This window comes from Stegostoma tigrinum, unplaced genomic scaffold (assembly GCF_030684315.1).
Source record: "Stegostoma tigrinum isolate sSteTig4 unplaced genomic scaffold, sSteTig4.hap1 scaffold_79, whole genome shotgun sequence".
Taxonomy (NCBI): Eukaryota; Metazoa; Chordata; class Chondrichthyes; order Orectolobiformes; family Stegostomatidae; genus Stegostoma; species Stegostoma tigrinum.
Window position 1 is genome coordinate 245,230 of NW_026728736.1, and position 18,599 is coordinate 263,828.

General features: G+C 45.7%; 1 protein-coding gene across 3 annotated transcripts in view; it reads left to right on the plus strand.

The window, feature by feature from the left end:
- Positions 1 to 16,988, plus strand: part of LOC132209267 (uncharacterized) — a 93,248-nt gene extending 76,260 nt beyond the window's left edge. The window contains exons 1-5 of one of the 3 annotated variants that reach the window (XR_009445348.1): positions 2,079 to 2,305; positions 4,083 to 4,241; positions 10,949 to 11,217; positions 15,338 to 15,484; positions 16,669 to 16,988. Coding sequence is in view for 2 of the 3 variants with exons in the window: in XM_059644394.1 (XP_059500377.1) it covers positions 2,169 to 2,305; positions 10,949 to 11,217; positions 15,338 to 15,484; positions 16,669 to 16,737 (622 nt within the window). In the remaining variant the exon portion in view is untranslated. Of the gene's footprint in view, positions 1 to 2,078; positions 2,306 to 4,082; positions 4,242 to 10,948; positions 11,218 to 15,337; positions 15,485 to 16,668 lie in introns of those variants that run through there. The other 2 variants (XM_059644395.1, XM_059644394.1) reach the window with 2 other exon arrangements.
- Positions 16,989 to 18,599: the final 1,611 nt, after the last annotated feature.

An 18,599-nucleotide genomic window follows, 5' to 3' on the forward strand; every position in this document is an offset into this window, starting at 1 on the left:
GCTTGTACGAGGGGGCTCAGCTGCAAATTGAGGGGTGATGGATTGAAGACAGATGTCAGAGGCAGGTTCTTTACCCAGAGAGTGGTAAGGGCATGGAATGCCCTGCCTGCCAATGCAGTTAACTCAGCCACATTCAGGGCATTTGAACAGCCCTTGGATAAGCATATAGATGATGATGGGATAGTGTGAGGGAACGGGCTTAGATTAGTTCACAGGTTGGCGCAACATGGAGGGCCGAAGGACCTGTTCTGCACTGTATTTTTCTATGTTCACAGATGACACTAAAATGAGTGAGAGAGTAAAGTCTGAAGAGGACAATGAAAATCTGCGGAAGGATGCAGAAAGTTTAAGTGAATGGACAAGGGTCCAGCAGATGGAGTCCAATGATGGTAGATGTGAGGGTATCCATTTTGGTAGCAATTATGGAAAAATGGAGTCTTGCTTAAATGGTGAAAAATTGTAGCATGCTGCTCCGCAGAGTGAGCTGGGCAGCCTTGTGTCTGAATCAGGTAGTTTGCAGATGCGGCTGGTAATTGAGACAGCAAATGGAATAGTGTCCTTCATTGCGAGAGTGATGCAGTTTAAAAATCGGGAGGGTATGCTACAGTTGTTTCGGGTGCTGGTGAGGCTTGGTGTGGAGTAGTTTGTACAGTTTTAGCCTCCTCACTTGAGAAAGGATGTACTTGCACTGGAGGGGGTGCAAAGGAGGTTCACGAGGTTGATTCCAGAATTAAAAATGTTGCTGTACGGGGAGAGATTGAGTAGACTAGGATTGCAGTCACTGGAATTTAGAAGAATGAGGGGTGATCTAACAGAAACTTTTAAAATTATGAAACAAATGGATCGGAAATTGTTTCCACTGATGGGCGAAATTCCAACTCGGGGGCACAGCCTCAAAATAAGTGTGAACAGATATAAAATTGAGTTGAGGATGAGCTTCTTCATCCAAAGGGTTGTGAATCTGTGGAATTCTCTGCCCACTGAAACAGTTGAGGTTCCCTTGTTGAATGTTTTGAAAGCCAAAACAGATAGATCTTTGAACAGGAAAGGAATTGAGGGTTATGGTGAATGGGAGGGTAAGTGGAGCTGAGTCCGCAAAAAAGATCAGCGGAACGAGCTGGAAGAGACAGATGGCCTACTCCTGTTTTATTTCTTATGTCCGTACGTCCTTAGATTGCCATCCATGTCATTCCTCCTTCCCTGGAATAGGCCAGTTCTGAACTGAAGAGTAGGTCTTTAAATAACTCCCACATATCAAATGTTGACTTGTTCAATAAAAGCTCCTCCCAATTAATACTGCTCAGCTCCTACCTAACACTGATGTAATTTTCCCTCCCCCAATTTCGTCCCTTCCCACAAGGTCCTGATTATCCATGGCTGTCTTAAAATGTAAGGAGATGCGATCGCCCATTTAAGAAGCTCCTGGTTCACTGTTTTTCCCAAGTGGGAATCAGCTACAGGCTTTCTTGTTCCACGATGGGGGAGGAAATGGCCTAGTGGTATTATTGCTGGACTGTTAATTCAGAGACTGAGATAACATTCTGGGGACCTGTGTTCAAATTCCAGCACAGCAGATGGTGGAATTTGAATTCAATATAAAAGAAAATCATGAATTAAGAATATAATGATGACCATGAATTCATTGCCAAATGTCAGAAAAACTCAGCTGGTTCACTGATGTGCTTTAGGGAAGGAAACTGCCACCCTTACATGATCTGGCCTATATGTGACTGCAGACCCACAGCAATATGATTGACTTTGAACTGTCCCCTAGGCAATTAGGGATGGACAAGAAAGACTGCGTAGCTAGGGATGTCCTCCTCCCATTAACAAATAAATAACATTGGATTCTACATCTTCCGATCCAAGATCGTTTCTTGCTCTCATACTAATTTCTTCGCTTACAGTCACTTTCCCTCCTGCCTGTCTTTTTGGAATGTCGTAAAGCCCTGCGCACTTACCTCCAGTGTTGATCTCCTTGTAACCATGTCTTTGTAATAGCTATAAAATCATGCCCGTCAACCTAGAAATGTGCTATTTATTTGTTGATTTTGTTCTGAATACAATGGGCACGCAAGCAAAGAGCCATGAATTTAGCTTTATCACTTGATTTCACCTCTTGACACTATTTACAGCTGTTTTCTGTTTGTACATGCTGCCTTTTCCAGTACCACGCTGAGTATTGTTATCCCGATAGTTCTTTCGTCTCAGTCCGTGTGTATTCCTGGGCGAATGTGCTCGTGTGGTCTCAGGAGTTGCGGAGGTCACGGCTCTGGGACAGCCGTTTCATCGCCCTATGCTGCAGGTAAGAAGAAAAGAAAATCTCTTGCTCTGAGCTCTGCAAACCTGGGCAATGTCAAAAGGGAAACAAGGTCAAAAGAATTTCAACAAGAATCTCAAAATTAACTGCTGAATTCATATCAACATTACGGGGATCGCCCAACTTAGTGGCCACAACATCCCACTTTATATTCTTCACAAACAATCCAAAGGCTGAAGTATCCGTATCCCTCTTAACTTTTATGGTTTTTGAGCAAATTTCTTGTTTCTAACTTGTGCATATTTGTGGTGCCTTATGACTTCTTGCATTTAGCAATTGATAAACTCACTCTCTCACGAGTTCAGGAGAAGCTAGTTTTATAGAATCCCCAGTGTGGAAACAGGCCACTCAGTTCAACAAGCCCACAGCAAGCCTCCAAAGAGCATCCCACCTAGACCCATCCCCATTCCCCTACTCTATCCCTGTCAGCCTGCATTTCCCATGGCTAATGTACCTAACCTAGACATCCGTGGGCACTGTGGGTAATTCAGCATTGCCAATCCACCCAACCTGCACATCTCTGGACTGTGGGAGGAAACCAGAGCACCCAGCAGAAACCCACACAGACAAAGGGAGAATGTGCAAACTCCACACAGACAGTCATCCGAGGCTGGAATGGAACTCGGGTCCCTGGTGCTGTGAGGTAGCGTTACTAACTACTGAGTCACCGTGTCACCCTGAGTTATCTTGACTCCTTCTGAAACATAGGAAGGTATCCACAAGACAAAGATCCTTTTTAATCAGCTTAATTCGTACCAACTGAGGTGGATCTAGTTGTGTGTGTGAAGAAGGGGAGTCTTTCACGAGGGAACTTAACAATTTGGGAGACTCAGTCACCGAGGGAGCCTGACCCGAAGACTGGTCAAAACAATAATGATTCGATATGAATTAGTTAGAATGCAGCTGTTAACAGTAATCCTCCATCCCTATGTGGGAGCGAGATTTAACATTGAAAATCAAAACTGAAACTCTTGAACAAGGTAGTTCAAAACAGCCAGTTCTCTGATTGAGGTTGTGAACTTGCTCGCCGAGCTGGCTTCTTCTCATTCAGACGTTTCGTCACCATGATCGGTGACATCATCAGTACAGCCTCCAATGAAATGATGTTATTCTACTCTGTCTGGAATTGACACTGTCCAGTCTGTTACCATGAGTACTGTCATTTCCGGTTTTGATCTGTATGGGTTTGTGTGTGGGGGTCCAATTGTATCTGTTTGTTGGTTGCATGATGGGTGGAGAATCACGCCTCTCAGAGGACACTGCGACAAGGTAACCGTAGTAGCCCAAGCCAAGCATAGACACGCACAGGAATTCCGAGAGGCATGGCTCTGCACCCATTCTCCAGCCTCACATTCTTGGCCTCTTCAGTCTGAATATGATCACTCAACCACATCCTTGATGACAAACAATAGAGTCTGACTTCCCAAAATCTACAAACAGGACTGTCCAGACAGATCCATTTGTTCTAATGATATCATCTTCTGCTGGAGGGATTCCGAAATGTCTGCATTCTTCCTCAACTGAGCATTCCTTGCATTTGTGGTTGACAGAGCTGTCAGCCACGTCCATTGTGCTGCAGGGTTCCCAAGCGGAATATGAGTTGCTGTTCCTGCAACTTTGGGGTGGCATCATTTGTGGCACTGCAGGAGGCCCATGTTCAGTTTGGTTATGACTTTTGAGGAACAGATGGTCCCTTTGAGATTGAAATTGGAGAAAGATTTCAGGATTTTTTCATGTTCTTGTCTTTCTGTTATGCCCCTAGGTAAAAAGCAATGAAAGTGCCGTTAATTTTTTGCACGGCGAGCTGCTGCATACTAACCGGTCTCACACCATTACCAACACCTTGCCCTTGTGAAGGCAGATATGGATAAGGTTCTCAAAGCTGATAGAAGATTGAAACCACTCTAATCCTGTGACGATGGTAAGTTTCCCTTCTTTAAAAAAAAATGCTTGCAGCTGAATTCGCATAATATAGAGCACAGTGGCTCTGGTTAACACCACTGTCTCAATTCCACCCTTTGGTGACTTTCTGTGTGGAGTTTGCACATTCTCCATGTGCCTGCATGGGTTTTCTCCGGGTGCTCAAGTTTGCTCCCACAGTCAAAAGATGTGCAAGGTTGGTGGATTGGCCGTGCTAAATTTCCCAAGGTGTTCAGTGATGTGTAGGTTAGGTGAGTTATAGGTGGATGGGTCTGGGTGGGATGCTGTGAGGGGCAGCGTGGACGTGTTGGGCTGACGGACCTGTTTCCACACTGTAAGGGTTCTCTGATTCATGATTCTGTGATTTTACTGAGTGCAAAGGTACAATATTGACTCGTCATATTTGTCTCACCTCTTTACACATTGACAAGAAAGCTTTAATGTCAGTTTCTATGCATTTGCAACTTGTCTGCTGTCTCTCACAAGGCTGACTATATCTCCTTCTCTAATGCGCATCTCCTGTCCACTGACACTGAGAGGTGACACTTGCTTTTCATTTAGTACAATCAAGAAAACAATAGCCTCCATATTACATCCAGCGGCTTCTCTTAACACTCACACGTTGTTCTTTATTTCCTCCAGGTATTGACCACTCATGATTTCTCATTCCTCATCTCTTCTCTCGCTCTCTCTCTCGCTCTCGCTCTTGCGGTCTTTATCTCAGAGGTTCACAGTCACACTATGTTGCACATGCATATTCTGTCCCTCATGCACAAACACACTACACACACACAAAAAAAAGTCAGGAACACAGTCTCTCACGAACACACTCTGTCACATTCTCACTCATTCATACTCCACACTATCACACAGTCGTACACGGTCTTGCACACATTCTGTGGCACACTTGCATGCACTGTCGCAGGATCTTTTGCCAATGCTCTTACTCTCAAGTACACACACACGACCACAAATCTCTCCCTCACACACTTAGGTTTGCAAATTCACTTGCTGTCAAGCTCACTCACACTTACAGACACACTCACTCCCTCATGCATGCTGTAACACTCCCTTCTTGTGCTAACTCCCTTTCACACACTCTCAAGCACAGTCACTGGCACACACATTCTGTCGTGCGCACACACACACTTTCATGCACTGTCTTTGCACTCTTGAGCACAATCATATGCTCACCTCTCTCTTGCACACAGTCAATTTGATTTGAGTCAGAGATAATGGGAGCTGCAGATGCTGGAGAATCCAAGATAATAAAATGTGAGGCTGGATGAACACAGCAGGCCAAGCAGCATCTCTGATGAAGGGTCTTGGCCCGAAACATCAGCTTTTGTGCTCCTGAGATGCTGCTTGGCCTGCTGTGTTCATCCAGCCTCACGTTTTATTATCTTGATTTGAGTCATCATTGTCACATGTGCCCAGGTACAGTGAAAAGTTTTCTTCTGCATGCAGTATAGACAGGTGATATCAAACAAGGCGCATTAGTGAAACGGAACATAATGACAGCTACAGAGAAGATGCACAGAGAGCAAGATCAAAATTAGATTTAAGCTTTTCAGTGTCCTATTCAGATGTCCAATAACAGCGGTGAAGAAGCTGTTCTTGAATCTTTTCACGCATGTATACAAACTTTTTTTACATCTTCCCTTCCGAAAAAGGGAGAAGAGAGTGTAATTGTGGGGTGAGAAGGGCCTTTGATTATGTCAGTTTCTTTCCCGAGGCAGCGGGAAGTAGAGGTGGAATCACCGAATGGAAGGCTGGTTTGCATGATGGACTATGCTGTGTTCATGACTCTGCAGTTTCTTGTGGTCGTAGGAAGAGCTGTTGCCAAACCATGCTGTGACTTGCATCCAGATAGGATGCTTTCTCTGGTACATGAATGAAAGTTGACCTTGCGGACACTCCAAATTACCTTAGCCTGCTGGGGAAATAGAGACATTTGGTGTGCTTTTTTGCCCATTGCGACAATCTGGGTGGACCAGGAGAGATTGTTGGTGATCGACACTCTCAACTATCTCCACCTCAGCAACACCTCTCTCACTGTCTGATGCAGGCGCTCACACACTCACATTCTGTCACCTATTCTGTCTGTCTGTCTCTCCCTCATCGCCCATCTCTCTCTCTCTCGCGCTCTCTCTCTCTCTCGCGCTCTCTCTCTCTCTCGCGCTCTCTCTCTCACGCGCTCTCTCTCTCGCTGTCTCTCTCTCGCGCTCTCTCTCTCGCGCTCTCTCTCTCGCGCTCTCTCTCGCGCTCTCTCTCTCGCGCTCTCTCTCTCGCGCTCTCTCTCTCGCGCTCTCTCTCTCTCGCGCTCTCTCTCTCGCTCTCGCGCTCTCTCTCTCTCGCGCTCGCGCTCTCTCTCTCTCTCTCGCGCTCTCTCTCTCTCTCGCGCTCTCTCTCTCTCGCGCTCGCGCTCTCTCTCTCGCGCTCTCTCTCTCGCGCTCTCTCTCTCGCGCTCTCTCTCTCGCGCTCTCTCTCTCGCGCTCTCTCTCGCGCGCTCTCTCTCGCGCGCTCTCTCTCGCGCTCTCTCTCTCGCGCTCTCTCTCTCGCGCTCTCTCTCTCGCGCTCTCTCTCTCTCGCGCGCTCGCTCTCGCGCGCTCTCGCTCTCTCTCGCGCTCTCTCTCTCTGTCTCTGTCTCCCTCCCCCACCCCCCCAACCTCTCTGGCTTTGTCTGTCTCTCTCTCTCTCTCTCTCTCTCTCTCTCTCTTTTTCTCACACACCAACTCATTGCTCAGTATTCCATGGTATCTGAATTGTTGGAAGAATTAACTTAGACTGAGCGTGGATTTTCTCCCAAATTAGTTATGACAAAGCAGAACCAATTCTGCCTGGAAGAAGAAAGGCAGGAGCCATAATAATTAGGGATTGTAAGAGGAACCGTGCTATGATATGCATCCAGATAGGATGCTTTCTGTGGTACATCAATGAAAGTTGCCCTTGTGGGCACACGGAATTGCCTTAGCCTCCTGGGAAGTAGAGACAACGGTGTGCTTTTTTGCTCATTGCGATGATGTGGATGGACCAGTGAACTAATCTAACCCCATCCCCCTACACGATCCCATAATCATCCATATGCTTATCCAAGGACTGTTGAAATGCCCCTAATGTGGCTGAGCTAACTGCATTGGCAGGCAGGGGGTTCCACATCCTTACCACTCTCTGAGTAAAGAACCTGCCTCTGATATCTATCTCAAATCTATTATCCCTCACTGTTTAGCTGTGCCCCCTCATACAAGCTGACGTCATCATCCTCGGTAAAAGACCCACACTGTCCACCCTGTTTCATCCACTGATCATCTTGTATGTCTCTATTAAATCCCCTCTGAACCACCTTCTCTCCAATGAGTACAGACCCAAGTCCCTCAGCCTTTCTTCAGAAGACCTTCGCTCCGGACCAGGCAACATCTCCTCTGCACCTTTTCCAATGCTTCCACATCCTTCCTGTAATGGGGCGACCAGAACTGTACGCAATATTCCAAATGAGACCGCACCAGCTGTTTGGACAGTTGCTCTGGATCTCAATCCCACTGCCAATAAAACCTAAAACACCGTAAGCCTTCTTCACAGCGCTATCAACCTGGATGGCAATTTTCAGGGATCGACTTAGATGGACACCCTCTGCAGAGCAACACTACCAAGAATCTTTCCATTGACCCAATATTCTGCCTTCCTATTATTCATCCCAAAGTGAATCACCTCACATTTATCCGCATTGAACTCCATCTGCCGCCTTTCCGCCCAATTCTGCAGTTCATCCAAGCCTACCTGTCACCTGCAACATTCTTCCACATTGTCCACCACTCCACCGACTTGAGTGTCATCTGCAAACTTACTAACCGATCTACCAATGCCTCCGTCCAAGTCATTTATAAAAATGACAAACAGCAGTGGTCCCAAAACAGATCCTTGAGACAAACCAGTAGTAACCAGACTCCAGGCTGAATATTTTCTATCAACCACCACTGGTTGCCTCCTTAGCCAAAGCCAGTTTCTAATCCAACCTGCTAAATCTCCCTCAATCCCATGTCTCCATGTTTTCTCCAATAGCCTACCATGTGGAACCTTATCGAAGGCTTTACTGAAGTCCATGTCCACCACGTCAACTGCCCGACCCTCATCCACGTGCTTGGTCACCTTCCAAAATTACTCAATGAGGCTTGTGAGACACGACCTGCCCTTGACAAATCCATGTTGACTATCTCCCATCAAATTGGTGCTTGCTCGATGATTATAAATCCTCTCTCTTATAATCCTTTCCAAAACTTTTCCTGCAACAGACGGAAGGCTCACTGGGTTTATAATTACCTGGGGCATCTCTACTGCCCTCTTTGAACAAGGGCACAACATTTGCAACCCTCCAGCCTTCTGGTACTAAACCTGTAGACAATGAGGATTCAAAGATCAAGGCCAAAGGCTCCGTCACCTCCTCCGTAGCCTCCCAGAGAATCTGCAAGTTTCGAAGGATGATGCGTTGTATCCGGAGGTTGGTGGGGTGGTACGTCAGGACGAGGGAGACTTTGTTTTGGTTGTTGTTGCGGGGTGGGGTGAGAGGGATTTGTTGCAGGAAATGCTGGAGACACGGTCGAGGGCGTTATCAACCACAGAGCGGGGCAAGTTGTGGTCCTTGAAAATGAGGACATCTGAGATATACGGGAATAGAATACCTCATCCTGGGAGTGCAGATGCAGAGGCAAAGGAATGGGGAATAGGAGATGAAGTGTTGCAGGAATATGGTGGGAGGAGGTGTAATCTTGGTCGCTGTGGGAATTGGTGGAGTTGAAATGGATATTTGTTTCTCAGTGGTTGGAAATAGAGTGGTCCAGGTAGGAGAGAGAGGTATCAGAGATTGTCCAGGTTAACTTCAAGTTCGGGAGGAAGGTGTTGGTGAAGTGGATGAACTGTTAGAGCCCCTTGTGGGAACACGAGGCGGTGCCGATACAGTCATCAATGTAACGGAGGAAGAGGTGAGGTTGAGGGCCAGTGTAGGTACGGAAGAGGGAGCGTTCCGTGTAACCTACAAAGAGGCAGGCATAGCTTGGGCCCATTTGGCTACCCTGGCCACCCACTTTGTCTGTAGGAAGTGGGAGGAATTGAAAGAGAAACTGTTGAGGGTTGTTCAAGGACCGGAACTTCCCCCTCCCCAGTGGTCAAAAACGCCCTCGACCGTGTCACCCGCGTTTCCCACAACTCATCCCTCACACCCGCACCCCATAATAACTTCCAAAACAGTGTCCTCCTCGCCCTCACATACCACCCCACCAACATCCGGATTCAATGCGTCGTCCTCCGACCCTTCTGCCATCCGCAATCCGACCCCACCACCGAAGACATTTTTCCCACCACCCTTAGGTGACCCCCTTATCCGCTCCACACTCCCCTCTAGCACTCCCTACACCCAGCACTTTTCCCTGCATATCCATAAATGTTGTCATCACAACGTTTAAAATTCACTGGTCCCGATACCTCCCCCCTCACCCCCATCCCAGTCCCCAGGAAGAATTTCCTCATCAAACAGATGTTTACCTGCACATCTGCTAATGTGGTACACTGTATCCACTGTTGCCATTGTGGCCCCCTCTACATCGGGGAAACCAAACAGAGGTTTGGGGACCGCTTCACCTGTGCTCAGTTTGCACTAAAGAACTGCACCTCCCAGTCGTGAACTGTTTCGACTCTCCCTACCAATCCTCAGGTAACATGTCCATCCTGGGCCTCCTGCAGTGCCACAACGATGCCACCTGAAGGTTGCAGGAGCAGCACCTCATATTGCGCTTGGGAACCCTGCACTCCATGGTATCAATGTGGACTTCACAAGCTTCAAAATCACCCCTCCCCCTCCCGCATCCCAAAACCAGCCCATCTATCCCATCCTACCACCTCAAACCCCACCCCCATTTCCTACCTCCTAACCTCTTCCCGCCCCGGAGACCTGTTCGTCCTCCCCGGACTGACCTATCCCCTCCCTACCTCCCCACCTGCACTCACCTCTGCTGGCTCCATCCCCACCTCTTTAACTTGTCTGTCTCCTCTCCACCTATCTTCTCCTCTATCCATCTTTGATTCGCCTCCCCCTCTCTCACTATTTATTTCAGAACTCTCTCCCCCTCCCCCTTTTCTGATGAAAGGTCTCGGCCCAACGTGTCAGCTTTTGTGCTCCTCAGATGCTGCTTGGCCAGCTGTGTTCATCCAGCTGCACACTTTGTTATCTCTACATCTCTTAACAACCTCATTAAGTGAGTTCTAGAGAGAACTATGCAGGGTAGACTTTGGGTTTATCATTCTAACTTGCCAGTCCTGAAAGATGAAAGTTGGTTTGTGTTGGATGTTTGTCTCATAGCTATGAAAGATATCCTGAAAGGATTTTTCAAATCTTTTGTTGAGAATTGTACCCATTTAGTCACTAATCCTTTTCCTTCTTTAAAGTTTCCATAGTAGTGACAAATTTCAAATATCTGCAGAATTTTATTTGGCTTTGTATTGGTTCTCTGTGATTCTCTGTTAATGGCTCCGCGACCTGCCAGCTAATTACAGAATTTATCATTGATGTGCCTGTACCAAAATCTTTCGTCTTATACTATTTCTCCCAATTTCAGGAGAAAGTCCAGAGAGACCTTTTAAAGGAAAGGGGATTAGAAAGAAAATCTATCGATCAAAATCATGAATAGTTGATAAATTATTTGCATTCCATATTTCCAGAACCTGCCCCGGAAGAGAGAGCCCAAAGAATTGCCAAAGCTGTCCGCAAACAGTCAATAGAAGTGAAGGAAAATTGGGAACAACTGAAAATCCGTGCGAGCAACTGGCAGAAACAGGTGGAAAAGGCGTTGGAGAAACTTCAAGAACTGCAGAAAGTTCTGGATGATCTTGAGGCTCATGTGATAACAGCTGAGGGGGTCCACACTGATTGGCAACCTGTGAGTGACCTGCTTATTGACTCATTGCAGGATCACTTTGATAAAACCACAGTAAGTGCAATTACATTACACTTCACTTATGAACAGATGTAACCACAATGTTGTATCGAGACGATCAGTAATATGAGTACTTCAGTAATATTGATTTGAATGGTTGTTAACTTAATTTGCAAATTAAAACTTAGTTGAGCATGCCTTCTGATGATATCACATCATTAATATTAGTATAGTTGAGGATTCTATTAGTCAGTGACATCAGCTGAGTTATCTGCTTGTTGCCATGTTATCAGGGTTCAAGGTAAAGTCTTAGCACGCCATTTGGCGACTCCTTAGAGAGAGACAACTGGTTATGATTTAACCTGAAGATCACCATGCCTCAGGGAAGTAGAGGGGTTGAGGCGAAGACCCTTTGTGGTCAGCTCACTGGTGTGGCAATTGAGCCCTCTCTGCAGGGCATCAGTCTGCATCACAAGCCAACTGAATTTGAATAGAGTTTAGGATTGGAGAGCCATCCATGCAATTATTTTTTTTGAATGAATGTTTCTCACTGGGACTGTCTCACCGGCAAACTTTTTAAAAGCCAGCTCAGCCATACAGGCGAGATCAGTTCCTGATCTCAGCTGAATTTTTTGACCTGGGGTGGGTCAGCGTTAGGAGTTCATTGATTGGAATGAATTCTCATTAAGTTAGCGAGAGGGATACTACACGTGAATAGGTCGATGTTTTGAAAAGAGGATGAGATATGAGCCCAAGTTTAATTGATGTGGAAGACCAGCCACAATCATCATCGACAGTGGAGCAAGCTTGAGTGGCCATGCAACATTGTGCTGCCACTATTTGACTTGTTCTGTGGAAAGGAAGGAAAATGGTCCAAGTGTCAAAAATGCCGAAGACCACATCATTCTACACCCTAAAATTTGATTGTGTTCAGCATATTATCACTCCTGGTACCCCTAAATCCTGGTCTATCATCTCAGCAGCTCGACTCTGCCCAAAAGCTGGTTACTTGTGACATTTTTGAGGGATCTTCCCAAGTCTGAAAATCATTTTTGTTTTTGTACAATCAAAGTTGGCCAGTGTGGAAGGAGGTCGTTTGGCATATCGTAGCTCTTTGAAATAACTCCCCAATTCGTCCCCCTCTGCTTGGCAATGACTTCAACCACTTATAAAATCTCTTTAATGGAGGGAAACTTTGAAGGCGTGTGATTGGAGTGTTAACCATCCCAGAATACAACTGAGCCTTATTAAGTTGTTAGTTCAGATGATCAAGAGCTTGATGAAAGAGGATTGTTTGAAAAAGTGCCTTAAAAGAGGAAATGTACAGAGGCTAAGAGGTGTAGGAAGTTAGCGAGTTTTGAGAGGATTTGTTGCTTGGGTTGAGGTTCTGGATGTGAGTTTGCTCGCTGAAGGTGTAGGAAGTCTCTTCTTGGGTTTGAAGCCGACACAATTAAATGTTTGGCAACTAGTAGTGGGCCGTTTAAAATCAAGAGTGGGCAAGAGGACATAATTAGACGAGTGCAGTTATCCTGAAGTATGGTTGGACTGGTGGAGATTACCAAAATAGCGATAGGCATAGCCAAGTAACGATTTGTAAACAAAAATGAGAATTTAATAAAATTACTGTTAATGGTATCAGTCAGGTGGAAAGTACAGAGAATAGGAATTGGTTCAAGTTGAGACTCAGGCAGTGGAGTTTTAGACGACCTCAAGTGTTCAATGGACAAATGTGGGTCTCCATCAGGGAATGCATTGGAATTGTCAGGTCCAGAAGTGAAGTAGTTCCAGGTGAAGGTTTCACTGCGAATGAGCCGAGACAAGAGACAGGTTGGCAGGATTGAAAAGATGGAAAGAGACAGCTTTAGGGATTGCATGAATGTGTGGTCGGACGTTCATCATGGGATAAACAAGATGCCAAGGTTGTGCTGAGACAAGTGTAATATTACATTGTTGCCAAGGCAGAGTAATGCAATCAGTAGGTCGTGAATAGAGATTGGTGTGGGGACCACAAAGTGGTCTTCCCAGTTTGAAATTGTTATCTCGACATAGTTGCGCAACTTTATGTTCTGTTCAAAAGGCATTACTGACAAGGAAACAGAAGTTAGCCATTTGTTTACTTGTCAATATATCTTGATTTTTCCACCATGTTCTCCAATTATTGACACAACATGTGCACTGTACGAAGTGAACCGTTCAAACCTTGAAAGGAGATGTTAAAATTGTGGAATATGAAGTTAAATTTATTTTATTGAAAATTTAAATAAATTACATGAAGGTTTGACCAAGACTGCAAGGAATTCAATGGATCACCAGATGAATAAAACAAGCAGTAGTAAGGTGGTATTAGCTGGATGTTCCTGAAGAAAGAGAACGCAGCCAACCTTTCTTCCATCAGGGGGATTAATTGTGTGGTGTCAGACACAGTCGATGAAATCATTCCTTCTGTCTTTACTGTCTGACTAGACTATGGTTGTAATATTTCCTTTTTTAAGCGCTCAAGGTTCGACATACTTCACTTGACATTCTCAATTTATAAATTTTAAGAAGTTGACTTATTGTTAAGTCACGATAGGATTGAAAACACATTCTATAACTGTTTGAAGTCAGAAGTCACATAACACCAGCTTGTCGTCCAACAGGTTCATTTGAAATCACACAAGCTTTTGGAGTGCAGCCCCTTCATCAGGTGCAGTTAGTGAGGTGACCACAGAGAGAGACAGCTTATCAGCAGAGAGATCAAATGATCATAGAATTGGCGTGAGTGGAGTGTCAGATAATAACTCTATGCAGGTACCAAGAGTGTTAGAGGCAAGTAAAGCGTTTATAAAGTCCATGTCAGTGCTGTGTTGTCATGATAATCAGGCAACGCAACAGGAATGTACAAAAGGTGACATCTCAGGTCAGACTCTGACTTGTAGTTTCGAGGCTTGTGTTCAGAATCTGTCTTAGAGTTTTAACCTTTATTTCAAAAGCAAGAATTTATAAGATACCACACTGACTGTAACTACAAGTTGTGTGTTTCTTCAACAAAATATCTGCAAACCAACAAACATCCTGGATGAAGACTTATTATCTGACACTCCACTCACACCAGTTGTATGATGTTTTGATCTGTCTGCTTATCAATTGTGTGACTGTGTGTTTTCCTCCCTGACCGCACCTGATGAAGGGACTGCACTCCCAAAGCTTGTGTGATTTCAAATAAACCTGTCAGATTATAACCTGATGTCATGTGACTTCTGACTTTGTCTATCCTAGTCCAACACCAGCACCTCCACATTATAACTGTTTGGAACCAAGTCAGTGCAACAGGTACATATCGAACATTTGACTTCAGAAGAATGCCGAGTGCTGAAAAGTTCATTAATAACAAAGGATTTCTTCATTGTGCCATCTATCGTAACATGCTGCGTCTCACAGTCACAATGAAAGGATGGCCACTTGAATTTAGCAGGGCCAAGAACAGTTATGGACATTTTTAGCATGGGAGGAGGCCATTCAACTTATTTTAACTGTCCCAGCTCTCTCCCAGCGCAACAAAATTAATCCTTCTCTCGAACTCATTCCACATATTTCACAGAATTGAAATATATAGGTACATACTTAAGAGATTTTAACATCAAGTGAGCAGTTCTCGCACTTCACCTTGTCACTAAAAATGGAAAACGTGACTTACAAGGAGTGGGTCTTTATTTTGTTCTGTTTTGATGATGAAGCAGATGCAAGTCCAAGTGCTGGAACTGGCGTCTTGAACTTAGCAACTGTTCAATGTGTATAAAATGAATTCTGTGCACATCTACTAAAAGCAGTTTTATGGAAGGAAAAGGCACCAAAGAAGATTTGGTGTATTGTGCTTGATGCTATTATACTCCAACCTGTGAAAACAGAACTCTACAACTGTGAGTGTTGAGTTCTGAGAGGGTGCTATCTTGTTTGAATGTACATTGCTAAGCCTAGGCATATTTTCCCAACAGCAAAATTGGTAATCCAGCAAGAAATGGATATTTCTCACATTTGTTGGCTGTAAGTGTCTGTTTAAAGTTTGAGTACAGTTTCCTTATATACAGGTGCTTAACCTGCTTTTACAGTTGGAACATTTGTTGTGCCAATGAAAATTTTTTGAATGGTTTCACCTCCAATTTTCCTCTTTATACATATTTGGTATTTTTTTCAGGGTCAGGACTATCTTCAAAATCTGAGATTGGGTTTTGAAAGACAGCAGCCTTTGTTTTGGAGAGATAATGGGAACTGCAGATGCTGGAGAATGCGAGATAACAACGTGTGGAGCTGGATGAAGACAGCAGGCCAAGCAGCATCTGAGGTGCACAAAAGCTGACGTTTCGGGCCGAGAACCTTCTTCAGAAAATGGGGAGGGGGTGCGGGTTCTGAAATAAATAGGGAGAGAGGGGGAGGCGGATGGAAGATGGATGGAGGAGAAGATAGGTGGAGAGGAGAGTATGGGTAGGGAGGCAGGGAGGGGATAGGTCAGTCTGGGGAGGCCGGACAGGTCAAGGGAGTGGGATGAGGGGAAATAGGGGTGCGGTATGAGGTGGGAGGGGTGATGGGTGAGAGGAAGAATAGGTTAGGGAGGCGGGGACGAGCTGGGCTGGTTTTGGGATGCAGTGGCAGGACAGGAGATTTGGAAGCTTGTGAAATCCACACTGATAGCATTGGGCTGCAGGGTTCCCAAGCAGAATATGATTTGCTGTTCCTGCAACCTTGGGGTGGCGTCATTATGGCACTGCAGGAGGCCCAGGTTGGACATGTCCTCTCGGGAATGGGAGGGGGAGTTGAAATGGTTAGTGACTGGGAGGTGCAGTTGTTTCTTGCAAACTGAGCGTAGGTGTTCTGAAAAGCGGTCCCCAAGCCTCTGCATCGTTTCCCCAATGTAGAGGAAGCCACAACGGGGACAGCGGATGTTTTGGATATTTCTTAAGCATTGATTTTCATTCAGAGTTGGTTGGATTTTGCTGAAGCAATAGACATAACTCACTATGACGTAGACAATGTCAGAGTTCATGTTTCGCGTCCTGTGACCCTTCCTCAGATCTCACTCTTCACTGATGCTGCCAGACCTGCTGAGCTTTTCCAGCAAGTTCTGCTTTTGTTGCTGATTTACAGTGCCCACAGTTCTTTTGTTTTTTACGACACAGACAAAACTTGATCTCTGCAGGAAGCATGATGCTGCATTCTCCAACTTTCCTGCCTTTTTGTAATATAATATTGTCTTTTTAGGACAGAAGTGGCTTTTTTTGTTTGTTTTAACTTCCGCACATACTTTCTATGCAGGTTAAAAGTCTACACCTTTTCAGTTATCTGCTGCATAATGAAGACTTGGAACAATTTTTTTTCATAAAGTAGAAAATCAGTGTGGTTTGTTTTCCAAAATGTGATTTGTAAGTGCAACACTTAACAGTGTGTTCATCAAACTATTGTTTCCTTTGATCTTTGTGTTGCAGAAATTTCTAGAATCATTTCATATGTATTTTTCTTGATATATTTTAGCAGCTTTCCTGGAGCAAGTCTGTTTTCCTTCGGATGAGACGACTTTCAGACATACTCCCTTTATTATGAGATTTAATTGCGGTAAAATGAGGAGGATTTTTATTCACTGAGACACACATGACTATATGTTGAAAGCATTGGAAAAAGCGTTCTGTTCGGACTGTCATGTTATCTGGTGTTTGTACCAGGCTTTCCGATGAAATGCAAGTGATTAAGGATGCTACTGATGCCACATGTTATTACAAGAGGAAATGAACATACAAGTAAGGATTTTATGCCACATTTATACATAGCATGGGCCATGCAGCGTGGATGCAGTGACTGAGTGAAATGGGATGCAGTGACTGAGTGAAATGGGATGCAGTGACTGAGTGAAATGGGATGCAGTGACTGAGTGAAATGGGACGCAGTGACTGAGTGAAATGGGACGCAGTGACTGAGTGAAATGCTCACAGCGAATTGCCCCCTCCATCCTGACCCGCTCACAGCGACTTGCCCCTGCAGTCCTGTCCCAATCACAAGGACTTGCCCTCTCCGTCCTTACCCGCTCACAGTGACTTGCCCCTGCAGTCCTGACCCCCTCACAGTGACCTGCCCCCTCACTCCTGACCCGCTCTACATTGAGGAAACCAAGCAGAGGCTTGGGGACCGCTTTGCAGAACACCTCCACTCGGTTCGCAACAAACAACTGCACTTCCCAGTCGCGAACCATTTTAACTCCCCCTCCCATTCCTTAGACGACATGTCCATCATGGGCCTCCTGCAGTGCCACAAAAATGCCACCCGAAGGTTGCAAGAACAGCAACTCATAATCTGCTTGGGGACCCTGCAACCCAATGGTATCCATGTGGACTTCACCAGCTTCAAAATCTCCCCTTCCCCAACTGCATCCCAAAACCAGCCCAGTTCTTCCCCTCCCCCTACTGCATCACAAAACCAGCCCAGCTGTTCCCTTCCCCCGACTGCATCCCAAAACCAGCCCAGCCTGTCTCCACCTCCCTAACATGTTGTTCCTCTCACCCATCCCTTCCTCCCACCTCAAGCCACACCTCATCCTGCCTCCTTGACCTGTCTGTCTTCCCTGGACTGACCTATGCCCTCCCTACCTCCTCACCTGTACTCTCCTCTCGACCTATCTTGTTTTCTCTCCATCTTCGGTCCGCATCCCCCCCCTCCCTATTTATTCCAGTTCCCTCTCCCATCCCCCTCTCTGATGAAGGGTCTAGGCCCGAAATGTCAGCTTTTGTGCTCCTGAGATGCTGCTTGGCCTGCTGTGTTCATCCAGCTCCACACTTTATGTTGGATTCTCCAGCATCTGCAGTTCCCATTATCAGTGGCATTTTCCTCTTCATCGAAGTTTGTGCAAAAGCAACACGATATGGGGCGGCACGGTGGCTCAGCGGTTAGCACTGCAGCCTCACAGCAGTGGGGACCCAGGTTCAATTCCAGCCTCAGACAACTGTCTGTGTGGAATTTGCACCTTGTCCCTGTGTCTGCGTGGGTTTCCACCAGGTGCTCCGGTCTCCTCCCACAGTCCAAAGATGTGCACGCTAGGTGGATTGGCAATGCTAAATTGCCCGTAGTGTTCAGGGGCGTGGGTCTGGGTGGGATGCTCCAAGGTTTGGTGTGCACTTGTTGGGCCAAAGGGCCTGTATCCACACTGTCGGGAATCTAAACAAACCTGTTCCCACATCTCCATGTTATAACCCTGCTGATCACTGCACACAGAGATGTTTGATAACAAAAGGATAACAATAATATTCAAACCCAGTGCTGGAGATGTATTTTAAATACACGGAGGCCAGTGTCGATCTCCAATTCAACTTTTATTTACAAATGAACTGTCTTCAACTTTAGCACTGCCTCATTCAGAGATAGTTGACAGGGTGTCAGCATCTCTGATGCTCACACCTCTTATCTGTCAGCCAGGG